The sequence below is a fragment of the Oncorhynchus mykiss genome, chromosome 5 (genome assembly GCF_057628025.1).
Source record: "Oncorhynchus mykiss isolate SJ-2025 chromosome 5, ASM5762802v1, whole genome shotgun sequence".
In the NCBI taxonomy this organism is placed as follows: domain Eukaryota; kingdom Metazoa; phylum Chordata; class Actinopteri; order Salmoniformes; family Salmonidae; genus Oncorhynchus; species Oncorhynchus mykiss.
The window spans coordinates 33,034,206-33,057,943 of record NC_143026.1 but is presented as its reverse complement, the minus strand read 5'-3'; the positions used below and the strand labels follow the sequence as shown (position 1 = coordinate 33,057,943).

General features: G+C 43.3%; 1 protein-coding gene and 1 long non-coding RNA gene across 2 annotated transcripts; one reads left to right on the top strand and one right to left on the bottom strand.

Moving 5' to 3' along the window:
* The first annotated feature begins 990 nt into the window (after window positions 1-990).
* On the top strand, window positions 991-22,189 carry LOC110523624 (histone-lysine N-methyltransferase Smyd1). The gene is made up of 10 exons (XM_021602493.3): window positions 991-1,431; window positions 14,463-14,639; window positions 14,876-15,083; window positions 15,322-15,452; window positions 15,536-15,574; window positions 18,433-18,628; window positions 19,542-19,634; window positions 19,780-19,943; window positions 21,380-21,548; window positions 21,807-22,189. Exons 1-10 carry the CDS (start codon window positions 1,298-1,300, stop codon window positions 21,966-21,968), a joined length of 1,473 nt encoding a protein of 490 aa, XP_021458168.2. The 5' UTR covers window positions 991-1,297; the 3' UTR covers window positions 21,969-22,189.
* Window positions 21,805-22,804, bottom strand: LOC118964584 (uncharacterized). The gene is made up of 2 exons (XR_005051721.2): window positions 22,487-22,804; window positions 21,805-22,367 (listed from the first exon to the last, which is right to left on the bottom strand). It is a non-coding gene; the product is annotated as an uncharacterized LOC118964584 (long non-coding RNA).
* Window positions 22,805-23,738: the final 934 nt, after the last annotated feature.

Sequence of the window (23,738 nt, the reverse complement as noted above, 5' to 3'; positions counted from 1 at the left end):
TGAAATCCAAATAAAAATCTATTTAAACTACAGGTTGTAATGCAACAAAATAGGAACAACACGAAGGGGGATGAATACTTTTGTAAGGCACTATACATTACAAAGTCATTCTGCTGTTATGAAGTCAAATATTTTGTGTTAGGTTCTTCAATCTCTCCCATCTTCATCTTCCAAAGAACATCTGCCAGGTACTACATGACAGACACACACACACACACACACACACACACACACAAATCTTATCCTCCTCCCTTCATCCTCTCCTCCCACCCCTGCTTTTTCCCTTATCCCCCTCCTCTTCCACCTCACCACTTACTTCTCTCCCACACTCCCTACTGTAAACAGTTTGTCTCCACAAGGCTGTGTAATCCCAGACGCATCCTCACGTGTTTTGGTGTTTTTTTTCAAGTATTAATTACCCTGTGAAGTGAAAGGGAAAATGTGACCCATCCAGCCCTGTTTCCTATAATAAAAATGGAGTTATGTATCTGTCAACTGCAGGATATTACAGCATTCTATAACTCATGACATTCAATGAGGTTTTATTGCTTGGTATTAAATGGGGCTATCCTATATAACTTCAAATAACAACACAACAATGTATTCTAATTGAACTTGACCATTCTTCATCGACAGTATGTGACCGTCTTGCTGCCCTTCAGATTTATATATTTTGACAAAAGATAGGAAGGGGCACTGGATGAGAGGAACGTGTGAACAGCCAATGTGAATGAGCCAGATACAGGAAGCAGAAAGGAGAAAAAGAGAACTGGTGACTTGTGCAGAATGTGGTAATGATATAATGACTGGTAATGACAGATACAGTAGCTAGAGTGATAGCAAAATCAACAGAGATAACTGTTTGATCAGGCCTCTTCCCAGTCAGCTGCTTCCTACTCCCTTCCCCAGACAGACTGACAGACAGACACAGCTGCCAGACCAAAATACCCCTGCCTGGCCTGAACCAACCCCAAGGATGGGAGGACACCCAGGCAGACCTGGGCAAGTCCCCCCTATGGAGCATGCCTCCCCAGTACTTCCACTCCCAATCCCCTTGACTCCCACAGCTCCCCCTCCCACCCGATCCACACACCCCTGCCCCGTCATGGTACAGTCCCACAGTCCCAGGAAGGCCAGTCTATTTATGGAGGGCGGGGTCTGGCTGAGGAGAGGGGCAGGTGCTAAAAGTTTTTGGAGACTGTGAGAGTCGGTGAATGCACTTCAGCCAGCACTTTCTTCCTCTCCCACTCTTTTTACCTCTGTCTGTGAGGTGTTCCAGTCTTCTATCCACTTGGTAATGACCCTGGATATGGACAATGTGGAGGTGTTTGATACTGGGGTAAAGGGCAGAGGCCTCAGGACCACCAAGGACCTCTGTGCTGGGGAGGTGGTACTCGCTGAGCCCAGCTTCGCTGCAGTGGTCTTCGACAGGTAGGGAGGGACCAATGCATGGAGATTTTGGTCATAATGACAAAATTTCTCAGTGGCATGCACACACACATCAATTATTTCTAAGTAAGAAAGACAAATTGAATGCAAAAAGGATACCTTCATGGTTCCTGTATCAATGCATATCCTTAACAATTTGATATTGTGGTTCTATTTATTAAAAAAATACTTACATTCTGCTATGTCTTTGATGGGTAGGGCCAGGTTCATGGTTTGTATCGTGGTGGCCAAAAGGCCATGTATAGTATTAGTATTTCACAGTGGAGTGAGCATATCCATTACTCCTCAGGTGCCAGCCTGGTCTCATAGACTAGGCGTAACATAGTATACGTAAATCTGGGATGTTTCGTATGGTTATACACTGAGTATATTAATTATTAAGAACATGTGCTCGTTCCATGACCTAGACTAACCAGGTGAATCCAGGTGAAATATATGATCCCGTATTGTTGTCACTTGTTACAATTGAGACATGGATTGTGTATGTGTGCCATTCAGAAGGTGAATGGGCAAGACCAACAATGTAAGTTCCTTTGAACGGGGTATGGTAGTAGATGCCAGGCGCATTGGTTTGTGTCAAGAACTGCAACCGGGTTGCTGGGTTTTCCACATTCAACAGTTTCCCGTGTATATCAAGAATGGCCCACCATTCAAAGGATATCCAGCCAACTTGACATGACTGTGGGTCAACATGGGCCAGCATCCCTGTGGAACCCTTTCGACACCTTGTAGAGTCCATTCCCAACGAATTTCGGCTGTTCTAATGGCAAAAGGGGAGGACAACTCAATATTAGGAAGGTGTTCCTAATGTTTGGTATACTCAATGTATAAGACAAAAGGTTATTTAAGGCAAAAACAAAAGGAGGGTGTTTGGTCAGGTGGATGGGCAGGAATATAACGCAAACATGTCCTAACCCAAAAGTTCAGTGTTCGAATCTCATCATGGACAACTTTAGCATTTTAGCTAATTAGCAACTTTGTAACTAATTACTACTTTTTAGCTACTGCACAACTACTTAGCATGTTAGCTAACCCTTCCCCCAACCTTAACCTTTAACCTAACTTCTAATCTTAACCCTAACCTTAACACTTAACCATAACCCCCAGCCGAGCTAACGTTAGAGTTAGCCACCTAGCTAACGTTAGCCACATCAAATTGGAATTCGTAACGTGTCATACGAATTGTACTTCGTAACATACAGTATCATACAAAATGGATGATGGACATCCACAAATAAACGCATATCATTTCGAAACAACATATTATACTAAATGGAAGGAGACAGATTTACATTTACTATGACGTTATGTCTACCCCTGAGTCCAGATTGCAGGTGCTGGGTAGAAAATGATACCTGCTGTTTATGTATCAATGTAAACATAATCAATGTAATATCTCTTTAATATTACAATCTTACAGATTCTTGAAAGAAATGTCAGTGAAGTTTGTCTAAAATTCAACATCTTGTTGTTTGAGTGCTTTATAAATGGGTTGGGTTTGTCTTTCAGATACTCATGTTGTCACACTTTCAGTGATGTGCCACTCATATACAGTAGAATGATGTCATACTATGTCCTTTGCCACCATTATTATTTTCACAAGGGGGGGTCACACTGTCCCTCTCAAATAGGAAAACAAAGGTGAGGCTATTATTACAAATGACAATGTATAGTGCAGATATTTCTTAACTGTAGAAAGTCCCCACATAAAAATACTTCAGTTTACTCTAGAATACTATAGTACTTACTATAGAATTCTATAGAATTATGTAGTAAACTGTAGTATACTGTAGAATCCCATACTCAAAACTGTTGTATCCCTCGATCGTGTAGTGCATACTATTGACTTTTGTTGTGTACTGTAGAATACTATACCACACACTGTAGTGTATCCATTAGATCATGTCGTGCTTACTATAATATTTTGTCTTATACTGTAGAATACTATACTACACGCTGTAGTATCCCCCTTGATCGTGTAGTGCTTACTATGTAATGTTGTAGTATACTGTGTAGAATACTATACTACACACTGTAGTATCCCTTGATCACGTAGTGCTTGCTTTAGAATTTTTTTATCGATTGCACCGCTAGCTAGCTTTGTCGATGCTGTTTTTCTGAGGACAGACGCTGGGAGACGAAAAGCAAGTACAAGGAGGGAATATTTAATAAATAACAGACATGAAACAAAACAAGGACCGCATATGGAAAAGCGGAACAAAACAACATTAATGCAGACACGGGGATCAAACCGAGGAACAGACAGATATGGGAGGGGCACTATTCAAAATAATGGAGTCCATGTGAGTCCAAAGATGCGCTGGTGCACGTAACGATGGTGACAGGTGTTGGTAAGGATGGGTAGCCTGGTGCCCTTGAGAGCCAGGGAGGGGAAGCTGTAACCCCCGCTCTTGGGGGTGCCACCCAGTGTCCCACCTGGGTGAGCCTGACAGGCCGGCAGTGACATGGGAGTCAGGCAAGCCGGCTGAGGCATGAAAGCCTGACGAGCCGGCTGAGGCGTGGGAGCCCGACGAGTCTGCTGAGACGTGGCAGCCCGACGAGCTGGCTCAGGCGTGAAAGCCCGACAATCCCGCTGAGGCGTGGGTGCCTGACGAGCCAGCTGAGGCATGACGTGGGATAGGAGCCTGATGAGCCAGCTAAGGCGTGGATTCCCGACGAGCCAGCTGAGGCATCCCCAGTTCCATCGGCAGCGGCACCCGGACCCAACATCACCAACAAAAACATAAAACTCCCTGATGCTTCAAAAATTGGTTTCTGCATTCCGTAAGGACAGACACTGGGAGACGAAAAGCAAGTACATGGGGTAAACATTTAAGAAATACCGGACATGAAACAGAACACGGACAGCGTCTGGACAGGGGAAACAAAACGTCATTAATGCAGACACGTGGATCAAGACGAGGAACAGACAGATATAGGAGGGGCAATAAACAAAATAATGGAGTCCAGGTGAGTCCAAAGACGTACTGGTGCGCGCAACGATGGTGACAGGTGTGCGTAATGATGGGCAGCCTGGCACCCTCGAGGGAGCAAGCGTGACAGTTTTGATTTGAACGTGCTGTCCTTGGGGAGCTCATTGCCTCTGAGGTTCCCCCCTCTAACATTTTTGTGGACATAACATTCCATAGTAATCACTGTAGTGTTTTTGTAGACTTTACCTTAGTATTGAATATAGTGTTTTGCAGATTTGACTGTAGTAAACTGCAGTATTTACTGTGGTGCTTTTGCGGACTTTACTGTAGTATACTATAGTAATCACTGTAGTGTTTTTGCAGACTTTACCTTAGTATTGAATATAGTGTTTTGCAGATTTGACTTTAGTATACTGCAGTATTTACTGTAGTGTTTTTGCTGACATGACAGTAGTATATCATAGTATTCACTGTAGTGTTTTTGCAGACTTTACTGTAGTATTCAATATAGTGTTTTGCAGACTTGACTGTAGTATACTGCAGTATTTACTGTAGTACTTTTGCGCATATGACTGTAGTATACTATAGTAATCACTATAGTGTTTTGTAGACTTGACTGTAGTATACTGCAGTATTTACTGTAGGGTTTTTGCGGACATGACTGTAGTATGCTATAGTATTCACTGTCGTGTTTTTGCTGACTTTACTGTAGTATTTACTGTAGTGTTTTTGCAGACAAGACTGTAGTATATTGTAGTAACACCTGCCGACTAGAATTAGCTAAAATGGCACAACAACCGACAACGCCAGTTACTTTTTAATGAGAGGAACACCTCAACCAGAACATAAGACGCAACGGTTTGTGACAGGCCACCTATTGAGTTGGGTCAACAGTTCTGAGCAATGCAACAGACCAGACAACACCTTAGCAAAAATATAAACATTTTATTACAATTGTAACATCTAAACGTTAGACACTTTCTAGGCCCATTAAATAATGTAATTAATTATTGTCATTGATAATTGCCATTAACAGCCAATTAATTATGTAGGTTCATTGCTGTTGCGGAGCCTTCGGAACTGTGTCACGCTGAGGATTATTTCTGTCTGTAATAAAGCCATTTTGTGGGGAAAAGCTCCTTCTGATTGGCTAGGCCTGGCTGCCAAGTGGGTGGGGCTATGCCCTCCCAGGCCCACACCATGGCTGCACCCCTGCCCAGTCATGTGAAGTCCATAGATTAGGGCCTAATTAATTAATTGAATTTGACTGATTTCCTTATATGAACTGTAACCCAGAAAAATCTTTACAATTGTTAAGTGTTGTGTTTATATTTTTGTTCAGTATAGATTGGAATGTACTTTATCTAGTGTAGATAAGCGACACACACACAAACAAATATTACAATACAGTGTATCAATCCTTCCATCTACTGTACAGGTGGATGGCCCATGAATAAGACCACACTTTCAGTTCTGTGCACTGTACTCTGTTTCTAAATGTGTATGAGTATGTGTTTGAGAGTGTGTGTGCATTGAGGGGTCTCAGTCTCATTATCTGCTGGAATGCTGGTCACAGATATGCCTGCTTACTGCTGGCCAGTCTGGAGCCATATAAGAGCTAGCGTCGGGATGACAGCAGACATAGCAGGTATGCAATGAAAGGATCACGCTCTTTGGAAAGAGGGGTGTGTGAGCTTTCCAAAACTAGAGAAGAAGAATAGTGCACGGGCTGTGTGTGTGTGTCTTGTCCCCTGGCAGCTATCTGCTTACAGAAGATTTGTTGAAGCTTTACAGCATGCCAACAATCATTGCAGGCATTAATAGTTCCATTTCCTTTTAGACACACTCTCAGACACTCATAGGATAAACGGTTTACACACACAAGCCTGTCTTCAAGGTGTGGCAGTTATTTTATGGCTGTTTAGTATTGTGTTTTTGGCATAGCCATGTCACTTACATATGTTTTTAGTCCTACGCTGAAGCTTTATGCACAATCTTTGCACACCTAGGAAAATATTGTGTTGTAGTCCACTTAGTCGTTCTATTTTTATATACAAAACCATACTGTACTCACCCGCCTTCACCTTAAGGCAAAGTTCAGAGATCGAGGAAGTTGTGTACAACATGCATGTCGAGAAAGCAAGTTTGAATGCTGCTAGATAAAAAACGTTTAGAAAGTCTGGCCTCATGTGTATTGCGTGATTGTTTATTATAGAAATGGGATCTCAGGTACCTATTTATTGGCACATCAGGGGAATGATAGCTGGGACCAGTCGGGTGCCTGTCCACCGGGGTGTATTTAGTGATTTGGGGGCCTCCCCTACATTTCCACAGACATTACTTGCTATGATTATGTTTATCCCACAACTGAATATATTTATTTCAAAAGCTTTTTTTCATTTCAGGAATTTATTCAATATATAGGCTGCATAAAGTTGTTAACAATCAGTCAGTGGGGACCACCTGGTCAGCTGGGGCTCGTTTAAATTGAAAACTATGAAACATACTGTAGCAAGGTTTGCCTCTGCCTGTCATAAACACATATATACAAGCATACAAGCGCAATCACACAAACATGATTAAACATTGTTTTAGGGTAACGTTTTGTTGTTTTCCTCATTGTTGAAATGGTTGAGATGTTTGCTTCATGTTCAAGTGTCAAGGGTAAAGTAAACAATGTCCTTATTTGTTCAGTTTGGATATTACTTTATAATAAGCTCACATAAAAAAAATACTACAGTTGACTATAGAATACAATAATACTTACTATAGAATTCTATTGTATTCTGCAGAGGTGGGACCAAGTTATTGTTTTATAAGTCACAAGTAAGTCTCAAGTCTTAGCACTCAAGTCCCAAGTCAAGTCCCAAGTTAAGTCCCAAGTCAAGACAGGCAAGTCCGAGTTAGGTCTCAAGTCAAGACCGTCAAGTATCAAGTGAAGTCTCAAGTCCTAAACTTTGAGTTTTGAGTCCTAAACAAGTCATAATGTGCTCTTCACCAAATGTAATACCATTTCATATTTTTAACAAGATTAAGTTAGTATATTACATTTACGCAAATCAGGAATGCTTTTAAAAATATCTATATATATATTATATCCATGGAAATACATGGGTAGCCATGAGAAAGACACATCCCCCCAATAGTGATCGACTATCGAGGATTGCTATGGGGCGCAATCGGGCGATGTCGGCTTGTACACAATTGCCCAACCTTAACACACACACACACAAAATATCTCTCTCTCTCTCTCTCTCTCTCTCTCTCTCTCTGGTTACGGTAGGCTAACGTATGTCAAGGGTTTTAGGAACAGCAGTAACATCAGGCAGGATTTAGGCTACCAACTGCCTAGCCAGTTGTAGCTCAATATTGGGTGCAATGATCAAGTTCCCGCACTGACTGACTATGTGGAGGCTCATTGATTTAACGTTATGTTAGCCTACACTAGTAAAGTAATTAAAATATATAGCTGTCGTCTATATTAGCCACAACTTACCCTTCTTTGTGCAGCTTCAAATGTCGAACAAAGTTGGAAATTGTTGCGCCTCTGCCTGTAATTTTTCCCCCCCATGTTTTGCAAGTTGCAATCTGTTTTTTATTGATATGTCGTCTTTATAGCCGAAAAAAAAAATGTTGGGAATCATCTTTCCAAGGGCTCCATCTGAATTCACCCGCCGACGTTCCTCTGCACTGTCAATCACAACTTTTTTTCAGCTTGCACAATTTGATTGGCTGCTGTCCTATTCAAACTGTAATCCGTTAAATGAAGAGTTGATGCTCTGCACACTTTTTATAATAGCATAATTTTTCATATTTGGGCTTGGGGAGGGTATCAAGTCAGGTCGAGTCATAAGGCTCAAGTCCAAGTCAAGTCACAAGTCATTGGTGTTAAAGTCAAAGTCGAGTTGCAAGTCATCATATTTGTGACTCGAGTCTAAGTCATGTGACTTGAGTCCACACCTCTGGTATTCTGTAGTAAACTGTAGTACACTGTAGAATACTATCTTACACTCTGTAGTATCCCTCAATCCTGTGTAGTGCTTACTATAGAATGTTGTAGAATATTGTAGAATATTATACTACAACACCGTAATATCCCTCGATCGTGTAGCGCTTACTACATAATTTTGTAGTATACTGTAGAATATTATACTATACACTGTAGTATCCCTCGATAGTGCTAATATCCCTCGATAGTGCTTAATATATACAGTAATTTTGTAGTATGCTGCCAAATATTATACTACACACTGTAGTATCCCTTGATCATGTAATGCATACTATAGAATGCTGTAGTATACTGTAGAATAATACACTGCTCAAAAAAATAAAGGGAACACTAAAATAACACATCCTAGATCTGAATGAATGAAATATTCTTATTAAATACTTTTTGTAAATACTTTTTGTATACTGTATTCTCATACATGTCACGTCTGTCATATGTGCTCAGTATGAACCTGCTTTCATCTGTGAAGAGCACAGGGTGCCAGTGGCGAATTTGCCAATCTTGGTATTCTCTGGCAAATGCCAAACGTCCTGCACGGTCTTGGGCTGTAAGCACAACCCCCACCTGTGGACGTCGGACCCTCATACCACCCTCATGGAGTCTGTTTCTGACTGTTTGAGCAGACACATGCACATTTGTGGCCTGCTGGAGGTCATTGTGCAGGGCTCCGGCAGTGCTCCTCCTGCTCCTCCTTGCACAAAGGCGGAGGTAGCGGTCCTGCTGCTGGGTTGTTGCCCTCCTACGGCCTCCTCCACGTCTCCTGATGTACTGGCCTGTCTCCTGGTAGCGCCTCCATGCTCTGGACACTACGCTGACAGACACAGCAAACATTCTTGCGACAGCTCGCATTGATGTGCCATCCTGGATGAGCTGCACTACCTGAGCCACTTGTGTAGGTTGTAGACTCCGTCTCATGCTACCACTAGAGTGAAAGCACCGGCAGCATTCAAAAGTGACCAAAACATCAGCCAGGAAGCATAGGAACTGAGAAGTGGTCTGTAGTCACCACCTGCAGAACCACTCCTTTATCGGGGGTGTCTTGCTAATTGCCTATAATTTCCACCTGTTGTCGCTTCCATTTGCACAACAGCATGTGAAATGTATTGTCAATCAGTGTTGCTTCCTAAGTTGACAGTTTGATTTCACAGAAATGTGATTGACTTGGAGTTACATTGTGTCGTTTAAGTGTTCCCTTTATTTTTTTGAGCAGTGTATATACTACATACTGTATTGATATGCTAATATTAAATTAGCATATGTCCCTTTCATTCCCCTCCCCCATATCTCAATGTGTGCCACCCATGACTGAAAAACCTTCATGCCAAGTAGAGACCATATATTGTTAAATAAAATATTCTCCATACCTAATTAATTCAATGGAAACACAAACGACATCGGAAGAGCAGGAGGAGGCGAGTTTGATAACGACTCACCCCGCTCCTGTACAAAGGACCGAATGACAGCTTTTTAAGTGACTTTTTAACATATGTCTTAAATGTGTTTTACTTTTGTTAAATCATTTGTACACATTTTAAATGGCTTTTACAGAATTGGATGTTTTACATAGAAAAGTACTTTTAATTATGGCTTGTTTTTATTGGTTTTAACAACATGTACTTTTTAACAAATTTACATGTAATATCCAAATGCTGTTTTTATGCTTTTATGCCATTTTTACGTGTAAAAAAATGACGTACAAAAATATATATGAGCTGTTTTAAAGGAAATGCGATAGAACTTTTCCAAAAGAAAAAATCAACAATAAGCACAACCATTCATCCCACTACTCAAAAATCACAAACCTCACCTCCCAGTATCTTGAAGAAGAAGTTTCCATCCCCTACGTTACATTTTTAGTTATTTGAAAGTTATTTCCTCTTTCCTCCAACTCAAGTCCCCTAAACCGGGTTTGTATCCTATTCCCAACCTTTACCCTAAATCAGCTTCGTATCCTCTTGTATTTTTTACTTTACTTCTTTACTTATTAAAATCCATAAAAATGTGGTTTCATCAAGTTGAGAAAAAAAGGAGAACTCCCCCATCCCCTCTCCCTTGTACCTTGCCAAACCTGACCTTCACCAGACAGAAGGTCAACCTAACCAGTCAGACCACTGTCTTACCTACAGTACATACAGGTTATTGTAATGTAGTCTGTGTGCAGCTGGTGTAGAAGGGTCAGGCGCAGGACAGCCGATATGAGTAAATAAATGTATTTTACTCAAAAATAGACAAATACACTACAAAATAAGCGAGCCCACATAAACGGACCATATTACATAAAAACAATCACTCCTCACAAACAAACATGGGAGAACAGAGGGTTAAATAATGAATAAGTAATTGGGGAATTGAAACCAGGTGTATAAGACAAAGACAAAACAAATGGAAAATGAAAAGTGGATCGGCGATGGCTAGAAGGCCGGTGACGTCTACCAATGAACGCCGCCCGAACACGGAGAGAGACCGACTTCGGGGGAAGTCGTGACAGTTATGGACAATTTGCTTTTTTGTGTTTGTCCAGTAAGTTTCCTCAAGGAGAAAACCCCCAAAATGTTTTTTTTTTCAAGATGATTAAAAATATAATAAAACAAAAGACAATTCAACAAAAGCACTATAGTAAATACTACATATACTACAGTAATGTCTGCAAAAACAGTACAGTAAACACTACATTCATGTCCACAAAAACACTGCAGTAAATACTACAGTATTCACTCTAGTGTCTAGTGTTTTTGCCCAAAAACCATGCGCAAAAACACAACCGTGAATACTATAGTAAAGTCCGCAAAAAAGGTACTGTGAATACTATAGTATATACTGTACATCAGTTGGGGTCTCTATAAGCTTGAATATGAGTTCCTAAACATAGCATGAAAGTGTATCCTTGTAGCTCTGTGGGCTCATATAGTCAAAATATTTGCCTTGGTGTAAGTTGAGCCAATGACCATGGGGTAAGTTGAGCCAATTGTTGAGCCAATGGCAAGTTGAGCAAATCTAAGTGTTTTCTTCCTAGGCGTGATGCAAAGCATCATTGCTGAGATGTGAGGTAACAACAGTGCTGGCCTATGTTAAAAGTGTAAAAAATAATGTACAAAGTGTTTGTTAGGTTTAAAGCCTGTTAAAAGACGCTTAAAATTATTAACAGTCAAAAAAGTGATTGTGATTGTATTGAATTGTGTTTGGGAAATAAAGATAGACATGGTTTTAAAAAGGTAGTGGTAATATTTCATTCAGTACAGACATTTGTACACGGCTTAACTTAACCCGGGGGAGGGTCGTGCCAAATGACCACTTATTTTGGACAAGTTATGTTTTCAAAACTGTAATGTTTACATGAATTCGGATTATTTCCAGGTATACACAACATTCTGAAATATATGCAGATATCTTTGCTATACAGAAAATTAGATTTCCTTTTACGGAATGATGCTGATTGTAAAAAATGGCTCAATTTACCAACTCTCCCCTACATATAGTAAACCAGAACAGATATAGTGGTGGAGCTCAACAAGTACACGGAATGACAGCGGAAACATTCTCAGATTAAGTGCAAACAGAGTTTTAGAGAGAGAGAGAGAAGTTTGGAAGGTGTGTGGGGAATACCATCATATTTCTGTAAAGTCATCTCAGTATAGCCCACTACATAAATACAGTGCATTCGGAAAGTATTCAGACCCTTTCACGTTTTCCACATTTTGTTACTTTACAGCCGTATTCTAAAATTGATTACATTATTTTCCCCCCTCATCAATCAACACACAATACCCCATAATGACAGAGCAAAAACAGGTTTATCATTCTTTTTGCAAATATATTAAAATAAACCGATCACATTTACATAAGTATTCAGACCATTTACTCAGTACTTTGTTGAAGCACCTTTGGCATCAATTACAGCCTCAAGTCTTCTTGGGTATGACGCTACAAGCTTGGCACACCTGTATTTGGGGAGTTTCTCCCATTCTTCTCTGCAGATCCTCTCAAGCTCTGTCAGGTTGGATGGGGAGCATCGCTGCACAGCTATTTTCAGGTCTCTCCAGAGATGTTCGATTGGGTTCAAGTCCGGGATCTGGCTGGGCCACTCAAGGACATTCAGGGACTTGTCCTGAAGCCATTCCTGCATTACCCTTCTACCCTTCAGTACCCTTCTCCAGATCTGTGCCCTGACACAATCCTGTCTTGGAGCTTTACGGACAATCCCTTCGACCTCAGGGCTTGGTTTTTGTTCAATTGTATACATTTGCAAAACAAATTACAAACATGTTTTCGCTTTGTCGTGGGGTATTGTGTAGGTTGATGAGGATTTTTTATTTATTTAATCCATCTTTGAATAAGGTTTAATGTAACAAAATGTGGAAAAAGTCAAGGAGTCTGAATACGAGGCAATATTTATTGGGTCTGTATGAAAAAGGGCGAGGGAAAAGGGCGATGCACTGAAAAAAGGGCAAGGGAAGAGGATAGCCAGGAAAGACATATAGAAAAAAGGAGAGAGGAAATATGAGGTAAGTAGTTAAGGGACTGAGAGATTTAAATGCTGACACAGAACAGGTCTTTCTCTTCACTGAAATGGCTCCCCACTCAGTTTGCTGTGAGAGCGTATTATCATTCATCCCTAAACCTACACTCTCCAGCACACCAACATATCCCTGTTTTTGTCTTCTCCAACCTGCTGGCTTCTCACACTACCATGGCCATCTAATCACCCCCAGCTTCAAATAGGCGCAATCACTTGTTTTAAGACCCACCAGAGTGAAAATTGCTAGTGAAATAAATCCACTCCATTATCAGTCCATGATGTCATCCACTGGTCATTGCCTTGTGTTGTTATTCTCTACCCCATATACACTAATTATACTAAACATTAGGAACAACTTCCTAATATTGAGTTGCACCCCCCCATTTTGCCCTCATAACAGCCTCAATTCGTCGGGGCATGGACTCTACAAGGTGTCGAAAGCATTCCACAGGGATGCTGGGCCATGTTGACTCCAATTTTCCCACAGTTGTGTTAAGTTGGCTGGATATCCTTTGGATGGTGGACCATTCTTGATACACACGGGAAATTGTTGAGCGTGAAAAACCCTGCAGCGTTGCAGTTCTTGACACAAACCAGTGTGCCTAGCACTTAGTACCATACCCCGTTCAAAGGCACTTCAATCTTTTGTCTTGCCCATTCACTCTCTGAATGGCACATGTACACAATCCATGTCTCAATTGTCTCAAGGCTTAAAGACCTGCCTCCTCCCCTTCATCTACACTGATGGAAGTTGTTTTAAAAAGTGACATCAATAAGGGCTCTTAGCTTTCACCTGGATTCACCTGGTCAGTCTGTCATGGAAAGAGCATGTTCTTAATGTTTTGTATACTCCGTGTCTAAGCTATGTTCCCAGGACAGTTTGGAACTTCCTTTCCCACAGGCCACTAAATCTTTTGTTTTGTTTTTTTGTTTTGTTTTTTTTTGTTGAATTTTACCCCTTTTTTCTCCCCAATTTCGTGGTATCCAATTGTTGTAGTACTATCTTGTCTCATTGCTACAACTCCCGTACGGGCTCGGGAGAGACGAAAGTTGAAAGTCATGCATCCTCCGATACACAACCCAACCAGCCGTACTGCTTCTTAACACAGCGCATCCAACCCGGAAGCCAGCCGCACCAATGTGTCGGAGGCTACACCGTGCACCTGGCAACCTTGGTTAGCGCGCACTGCGCCCGGCCCGCCACAGGAGTCGCTGGTGCGCGATGAGACAAGGAGATCCCTACCGACCAATCCCTCCCTAACCCGGACGACGCTATGCCAATTGTGCCTCGCCCCACGGACCTCCCGGTCGCGGCCGGTTACGACAGAGCCTGGGCGCGAACCCAGGGACTCTGATGGCACAGCTGGCGCTGCAGTACAGCGCCCTTAACCACTGCGCCACCCGGGAGGCCAGGTTTCCACTAAATCTGATAGTTACCAAGGACAGAAGGGAGGATGAGAGTGCAGCAGGATTTGATTTTCAATTGTTTCAGGGGGCTGGTAAACCCCTGAACCCCATAAGAAATCATGACCCTTGACCTCCCCACTTTTCCCAGTCTGTCTCAGCAGGTGTGTCACAGCTGCTTCCGTCGCCAGGCCAACCTCCACCGCTGCGCCCAGTGTAAGTTTGCCCATTACTGTGACCGCACCTGTCAGACTGCATGCTGGGACGAGCACAAGCAGGAGTGTGGTGCCATCAAGAAGAACGGAAAGGCCCCCAATGAGAATGTCCGGTAAGAAGGAGGGAGGAGAGAGAGTGGAGGAGGGAGAAAAATAGAGGAGAAGGAGAGAGAGTTAGCGGAGAGAGGTGGTGGAGGAAGGAGAGAGAGGGGAGTAGGAAGAGAATGGATGGACAGGGGAAGGTGAGTGGTTGTCAATGCCTTACCAAGTTGCATAAAAAAGAAACCAGGCTGTCAGCCACTCATATAAAACTATAATGCTAATGCTAACTCTCCCTGTCCCTCTCCAGTCTTGCTGCCCGTGTGCTGTGGCGCATACAGAAGGACACAGGTATTGTGTCGGACAGCCAGCTGACCTCAGTGGACCAGCTGGAGGACCACGTGGCCGACATGCCTGCCGACAACCTCAAAGAGCTCAAGATCGACGTGCACAACTTCCTGGACTACTGTCCCAACACCAGGCATGGCGTGGAGTACATCTCACACATCTTTGGCATAGTACGTATCAATGAGTTAGTCATCTTACCATCCAGATATCTCAAACTTTGGCACAGTACGTACAAGACCATTTTGACTGTAGCATGTGTTCTTTTACTCTTTATAGACTGTGTCATTAAACATTCATCTCTTTATTCCTCTCTCTCTGTCTTCTTCCACTGTCATTGTCATTCCATCTCTCTCTCCCCTCTCTTTCTTTTTTTTCTCTCCATCCCCCCTTTTCTCCATCCATCTGTAGATCAACTGTAATGGTTTTACTCTGAGTGACCAGAGGGGTCAGCAGGCAGTGGGAGTAGGTCTGTTCCCTAACCTGTGTCTGGTCAACCATGACTGCTGGCCCAACTGTGCTGTCATCCTCAACCATGGCAAGTATGTATCCCCCAAGAGAGGGAGAGGGAGAGATAAAACTTTTCTACATGATTTGTAAACTCTTTGACTGCCATCTCTTTCAGTCATTCAGCTCTGAATGCAACCTTCCACTCTAAGAGGAGGTGGGTCTCTCTGCCTGCTTCAAACTAACATCTAACCTTTGAACCTTGAGCATCCGATCCTCAAAGATCTCATTAACACATGTTATTAACCCTCAATCACTGTACGTTAGTGAGGAAGTCAACAGAACAACAGTACCAAATGACAGTCAGGCATTCTAATCTTGACCCTGACTGTCACGCCCTGGTCTAAGTATTTTGTGTTTTTCTTCATGTATTGGGTCAGGCCAGGGTGTGGCATCGGGTTTTTTGTATTGTGGTGTGTTTTGTCCTGGGGTTCTGGTGTGTATGTATTGGGATTGTAGCTAGTGGGGTTATCTAGCAAAGTCTATGGCTGTCTGGAGTGGTTCTCAATCAGAGGCAGGTGTTTATCGTTGTCTCTGATTGGGAACCATATTTAGGCAGCCATATTCTTTGAGTTTGTCGTGGGTGATTGTCCTGAGTGTCTTGATGTCCTTGTTTGATGTTAGTTGACACAAGTATGGGCTGTTTTCGGGTTTCGTTTATTGTTTTGTAGTGTTTGTGTTTAGTCGTGTTTACGTTTGTTTAAATAAACATGGATCGCAATCGACACGCTGCAGTTTGGTCCGACTCTCCTTCACTATATGAAAGCCGTTACACTGACATTGAATAGTGTGATTTCCCCTATATTTCCCTATGTTTCCTTCTTTACCACAGGACCGTTTCCTCATTAAGCATGATCAAATTACTCATTATCATAAATGTATTATCAAATCTAACCCCTAAAGTTAATAACTGAGGGGAAAACAGAATATTACGAAACAAATTGTGTCTGTCCGACTATAGCATGGTTTGTTTAGCTCTCAGTAGGACTTAGTTGCTATTCTGCTTGAGGCTTTGTTGTGTGAAGTGTGTCTATTGTTAGATTTAGCTCAGTTTTCAGTCAACTACCTGATAAGATTACTTCAAACATCACATCCTAACGTGAATGTATTTTTAGACTTTTAGACTGCCTGCACTGTGTTGGTGATGATGGCTGTTTTTGGTTGTCTGTCAGTGCAAAATCCCCAAACTGCTTTGTTAGAATGTTGTTTCAAGTTGAGTGAAATGAAAACCCCCACACTGAGCTTGCAGCTGGGCTATGGATGTTCCTCCAAAGCATATTTATTATTCATCAGGAGCCAACAGTCCAAGATGTTGAGCTCTGAACGATCAATATAACTTTCTCTGAACCACGAGCTGCAAGGATTATCCAACCAGTGATGTTTATGTTTGACTGGTCAATGAAGGTTTCCTATCTCCATAAAAAACAAAAATGCTGTCAGCTCCCTGGCCAACTATGTCACTGCAATAACTTTCCTCGCCTTTCGCTATTGTAGCAATTGAGAGAGAACATTCGTAGCAGAGCTTGAACTTGCAGACCTGTCCTAGTAGTGCAGCGGTCTAAGGCACTGCATCTTAGTGCATGGTTCAAATCCAGGCTGTATCACATCTGGCTGTGATTGGGAGTCCCATCAAGTGCTTCACAATTGGCCCAGTGTCGTACGGGTTTGGACAGGGTAGGCCTTCATTGTAAATAAGAATTTGTTCTTAACCGACTTGCCTAGTTAAATAAATAAAAAACAGGGAAAGCTGTAAAGGTCCAGAGACCTACTAGGGGCTACACTAGACTACCCCCTTTACCCTCCCTTATGGTTACTACCCTCACACTACACTACCCCCTTTACCCTCCCTTATGGTTACTACCCTCACACTACACTACCCCCTTTACCCTCCCTTATGGTTACTACCATCACACTACACTACCCCCTTTACCCTCCCTTATGGTTACTACCATCACACTACACTACCCCCTTTACCCTCCCTTATGGTTACTACCATCACACTACACTTCCCCCTTTACCCTCCCTTATGGTTACTACCATCACACTACACTACCCCCTTTACCCTCCCTTATGGTTACTACCATCACACTACACTACCCCCTTTACCCTCCCTTATGGTTACTACCATCACATCACACTACCCCCTTTACCTTCCCTTATGGTTACTACCATCACACTACACTACCCCTTTTACCCTCCCTAATGGTTACTACCATCACACTACACTACCCCCTTTACCATCCCTTATGGTTACTACCATCACACTACACTACCCCCTTTACCCTCCCTTATGGTTACTACCCTCACACTAGACTACCCCATTACCCTCCCTTATGGTTACTACCCTCACACTACATTACCCCCTTTACCCTCCCTTATGGTTACTACCATCACACTACACTACCCCCTTTACCCTCCCTTATGGTACTACCCTCACACTAGACTACCCCATTACCCTCCCTTATGGTTACTACCCTCACACTACATTACCCACTTTACCCTCCCTTGTGGTTACTACCATCACACTACACTACCCCCTTTACCCTCCCTTATGGTTACTACCCTCACACTAGACTACCCCATTACCCTCCCTTATGGTTACTACCCTCACACTACATTACCCCCTTTACCCTCCCTTATGGTTACTACCATCACACTACACTACCTACCCCCTTTACCCTCCCTTATGGTTACTACCCTCACACTACACTACCCCCTTTACCTTCCGTTATGGTTACTGCCCTCACACTACATTACCCCCTTTACCCTCCCTTATGGTTACTACCATCACACTACACTACCCCCTTTACCCTCCCTTATGGTTACTACCCTCACACTACACTACCCCCTTTACCTTCCCTTATGGTTACTACCATCACATCACACTACATCACCCCCTTATCCCTTATGCTCCAGGGCCTGTTCTTTCAGCATGTGACATGCAGAGCTCACAAGCTGATCCTAGAGCAGCTGTTACTCTGGCACTAGGCTAACCATGCCGCCCTGCTCCCTCAGGGTTGAGCTGCGTGCGCTTGGTAAGATTGCTGAGAATGAGGAGCTGACGGTGGGCTACGTGGACTTCCTGAACGTGTCAACGGACCGCCAGAGAGCCCTGAAGCACCAGTACCACTTTGACTGCACCTGCAAAAGCTGCAGCAAGAACCTCAAAGATGACCTAATGATGGCTGCCAAGGAGACCGAAGGCAACAAGGTGGGAGAAGTAGTGACACGTTGAGGGCAGAGTTGGGGTCAATTCATTCCATTCCAAACAGTGGGGTCCTGGGTCCTTGACCCCATGCCGTACCCAGACTCACGTTGGGCACATAACCCTATCACGCAGATGGGCATCTCACAGCTGATGCACCAGAAGCATGTAGTCAAATGCACAAATTAACACCTGATCATACCTCTGAGGGCCCAGGGGCCAACAACACATCACCCTAATTACTTTTCAGTTCAATAAAGTTCCATGCTTCCCCTCTCCCTTAATGGATCTCAACTCTCACTGTACTCGTGCCTCACATGAGATCCCAACCCTAAATATCAGCTATCATAGATATAACAAAATACATGTAGCAGTTGATATGAAATTAAGTTTTTCTGATTTCATCTGAGATATGGTAACCTAATGCTGAATTCCAATTGATTGTCTGAGACATCGCAAAATAATATGACTAACTCTCTTATCACATGACCATATCTTTAGACATGGGTCAATGCCATGGACCTGGATATGTGTTATATCAGTATCTATGTATGGGAATTGACTTGGAGCAAATTATGATTAAGTCACAAGGTGTGTAACACAAGTATAAGTCTGTGTCCTACACTAGTCCGTTTTTGTAGTTGCCGGACCATTAGTCTCCTCACACAGCTGCTGTGTCTGTGAGAAGAGACTACTGGGACATGAACACATTATACAACATTTCCTTCAATGGAACACTGTTTTCAGAGTTGTTGGATATGTCACTCTCTTGTGGTTGTCTGCAGTAGTGCATTTTGGTCATCGGGCATTTTCCTTTACTGTCAATGATCAGGAGTGAATGATGGTGGGATGTGCATTGTGCATACTCCCAAATGTTAATACACTGACGCTGTTGTGTTTACTATATTCTCTCTCTCAGCCCTCTGATGAGCTTGTGAAAGAGGTACAGGAGTTAAGTTTGGAGTGCCTGGCCAAGGTTGAGGCGGCTCGTACTGCAGGTGACTTTCATGAGGTAACAACAACAACCCCCTCCTTTACCTTTAGGGATGGCTTAGGAGTTTGGTAAATACCTCTCTTTCACTGTCCCACATAATTCACTATCCCTCTTTTGTTAAACCTGCTAAATTCCCCCTCCATCCCTCCCTTTCCCTGCACAGGTGGTGAAGCTGTGTCGTGAGTGTCTGGACAAACAGGAACCTGTGTTGGCTGATACACACCTGTACCAACTGCGTATACTGAGTGCAGCCAGCGAGGTGCTGTCCTACCTGAAGTTCTTCTCTGAGGCTGCAGAATACTCACGCAGGATGGTGGAGGGATACATGTGAGTGTTTGTAATGGGGACAGAGTGGTGGAGACTAATCTAATGGACCATATGAAGATTTGCATGTCTACAGCTTTAAAATCCCATTTCTACGTTTACATTTGAGTCATTTAGCAGACGCTCTCATCCAGAGCGACTGTACAGTTGGTGTATTCATCTTAAGATAAGTAGATAGGACAACAACAACATGGTCGTCGAACATCTCATTCCAAAATAATGGGCATTAATATGCAGTTAGTCTCCCCTTTGCTGCTATAACAGCCTCTACTCTTCTGGGAAGGCTTTCCACTAGATATTGGAACATTGCTGCGGGGACTTGCTTCCATTCAGCCGCAAGAACATTAGCGAGGTCGGACACTGATGTTGGGCGATTAGGCCTGACTCGCAGTTGGTGTTCCAATTCATCCCAAAGGTGTTCGATGGGGTGAGGTCAGGGCTCTGTGCAGGCCAGTCAAGTTCTTCCACACCGATCTCGACAAACCATTTCTGTATGGACCTCACTTTGTGCACTGGGGCATTGTCATGCTGAAACAGGAAAGGGCCTTCCCCAAACTGTTGCCACAAAGTTGGAAGCACAGAATTGTCTAGAATGTCATTGTATGCTGTAGCTTTAAGATTTCCCTTCACTGGAACTAAGGCGCCTAGCCCAAACCATGGAAAACAGCCCCAGACCATTATTCCTCCACCAAACTTTACCGTTGGCACTATGCATCTGGGCAGATAGCATTCTCCGGGCATACGCAAACCCAGATTTGTCCATCGGACTGCTAAATGGTGAAGCGTGATTCATCACCATAGAGAATGTGTTTCCACTGCTCCAGAGTCCAATGGCGGCAAGCTTTACACCACTCCAGCCGTGCTTGGCATTGCGCATTGGTGATTTTAGGCTTGTGTGCAGCTGCTGGCTCCCAACGAACAGTTATTGTGCTGACATTGCTTCCAGGGGCTGTTTGAAACTTGGTAGTGAGTGTTGCAACTGAGGACAGATTATTTTTTACACACTTCAGCCCTCACCGGTCCCGGTCTGTGAGCTTGTGTGGCCAACCACTTCGCAGCTGAGATGTTGTTGCTCCTAGAAGTTTCCACTTCACAATAACAGCACTTACAGTTGACCGGGGCAACTCTAGCAGGGCAGACATTTGACAAACGAACTTGTTGGGAAGGTGGCATCCTATGACGCTACCATGTTGAAAGTCACTGAGCTCTTCAGTAAGGCCATTCTATTGCCAGTGTTTGTCTATGGAGATTGCATAGCTGTGTGCTCGATTGTACACACCTGTCAGCAACGGTGTGGCTGAAATAGCCGAATCCACTAATTTGAAGGGGTGTCCACATACTTTTGTATATTTAGTGCACTAATTACTTAATCTTAAACATGTTCTCTTTTCCTCCCCTTCCCTTTGCACCAACCCTCTTCTATCTCTTCTCCTGTGCAGGAAGTTGTACCACCCCAATAACGCCCAGTTGGGCATGGCCACCATGCGGGCTGGCGTGACTCACTGGCACGCAGGGCTCATCGAGGTGGGCCATGGCATGATCTGCAAGGCCTACGCCATTCTCATGATCACACATGGACCCAACCACTCCATCACCAAGGACTTGGAGGTACACTAGACTACAGGCTGCCTCAATAGTTTGATTAACCTATGACATTAGAAAAAGATAGCATGGGGCCAGTTCAGTAGGGTATAATGTTACAAAACATTCAATAAAAATGTGCGGAAGGGAGATATGATTGTCAGGTAGAATAGTTAAGTGTAAGCTCTATTGTTTACATATCTATAATTTCACCTCACTGAATATTAATTTCCCAGATTATACCAGACCAGTCTACCTTTTGACCCCTGACCCCTTGTTTCCTAGTCAATGCGTATGCAGACCGAGATGGAGCAGAGGATTTTCAAGCAGAATGAGTGCGTCTACCACAGCATGAGAGAGGCTGCCCTGCAGAACAAGCCCATGGGCATGATGGCTGAGGCAGTCAGTGTTGAGGACAACGTCAAGGCCCTCTTCCACAAGCAATGAGCTTCTGTACACACCACTTTCATACCATTGAAATGCAGTGGTCACTAAATCTGCCCCCCAAAATAATTATTGGCTGGCCCTCAACTACAGCTGTAAGGCTCAAAGTTCCTATGAACGTCTTACCTTTTTTGAGCTAGTAAACATGAAATCAGTATACCCACCATGTGCCATATTACCATGTAAAATATTGAATGATAAATGCAATAAAAGCGAACACTGGATAGAGTCTGGAGTCTGTTTTGCTATACATTGCAGCTCAACCAATCAAAGCTAAGGATCAGCTCTTTATAGACAAACCATAGAAGTCAATACATGTTCTTAATTTATTCAAAAAGGGTTGAGAGATCACTACATGCGCTTACTTATCCTCTTGCAGACGATGGGGCGAAGCGTCATGGTCTGGAAAGATAAAGGGTGCACACAGATGAGGTTTTACAGCCCAGTTACATTTGAAGGAGGGAAATTCCACCCCTTGTTGACAATTCAAACCCATTCTAGTCCCCAACCATAATACTCACAACGATGATGTTCCGTGACTGACTCAATGCCCTTCAGTGAGACGTTTAGCATGTTCCCAACCAGGTTCACCTTAGCCTGGGAAATTGTAGAGGAGTCAGTGCATGACATACCATGCAAGAGTAACAAACTCGATAATTCCAAGTTAGCACACTACGGCTTGTTATAAGTAGGTTTAGCACCACTCATAAAAAGAAAAAAAAAGAACACATTCAAAGTAGGGAGAGCAACTGTTCATTGATCGCTACATGTGTAGACTTTTGCTCCAGTTCTAAGGAAACTGATAAACATTTTATATGGTGCAAAAGCTGAACTGGAACAAATGCCTGCACACTTTGGCCCTCCAGGACTGGAATTCCCCATCTATGTAATTTACAGCTTAAGTACAAGTTAGCCAATGTGCAGGTGCGCCCATGAGGCCGCAAGTAAGTGTGGGTGTGTCTGGTTGAGCAACTCACCTTGTTCTTCTCTCCAGTCATCGTCTCCAGCTTAGCCCCCTGGCCAACTGTGAATGAGTTGACCATGAATTTGGTGTCTCAAATCAAATCAAATCAAATTGTGTTGGTCACATACACATGGTTAGCAGATGTTCATGCGAGTGTAGCGAAATGCGTGTGCTTCTAGTTACGACAATGCAGTAATATCTAAGAAGTAATCCAGGACCCAATTGCATAGGGCGGGGTTGAGAACCAGGGACTCTAGCTTAATGATGAGCTTAAATGGTACTATGGTGTTGAATGCTGAGCTGTAGTCAATGAACAGCATTCTTACATAGGTATTCCTCTTGTCCAGATGGGATAGGGCAGTGTGCAGTGTGATGGCGATTGCATCATCTGTGGACCTGTTGGGGCAGTATGCAAACTGAAGTGGGTCTAGGCCCTAGACTCTAGGGTGTCAGGTAAGGTGGAGGTGATATGATCCTTGACTAGTCTCCCAAAGCACTTCATGATGACCGAAGTGAGTGCTACTGAAGTGAGTGATAGTCATTTAGTTCAGTTATCTTTGCCTTTGTGGGTACAGGAACAATGGTGTCCATCTTGAAGCATGTGGAGACAGCAGACTGGGATAGGGAACGATTGAATATGTCCGTTATCACAGCCAGCTGGTCTGCGCATGCTCTGAGGATGCGGCCAGGGATGCCATCTGGGCCAGCCGCCTTGCGAGGGTTAACACATTTAATTGGTCATCTTGAAGTGGTCTCCATTCTGCTTGATCTCACATGCATCCCACAAATAACAATAACTGTAGCGACCC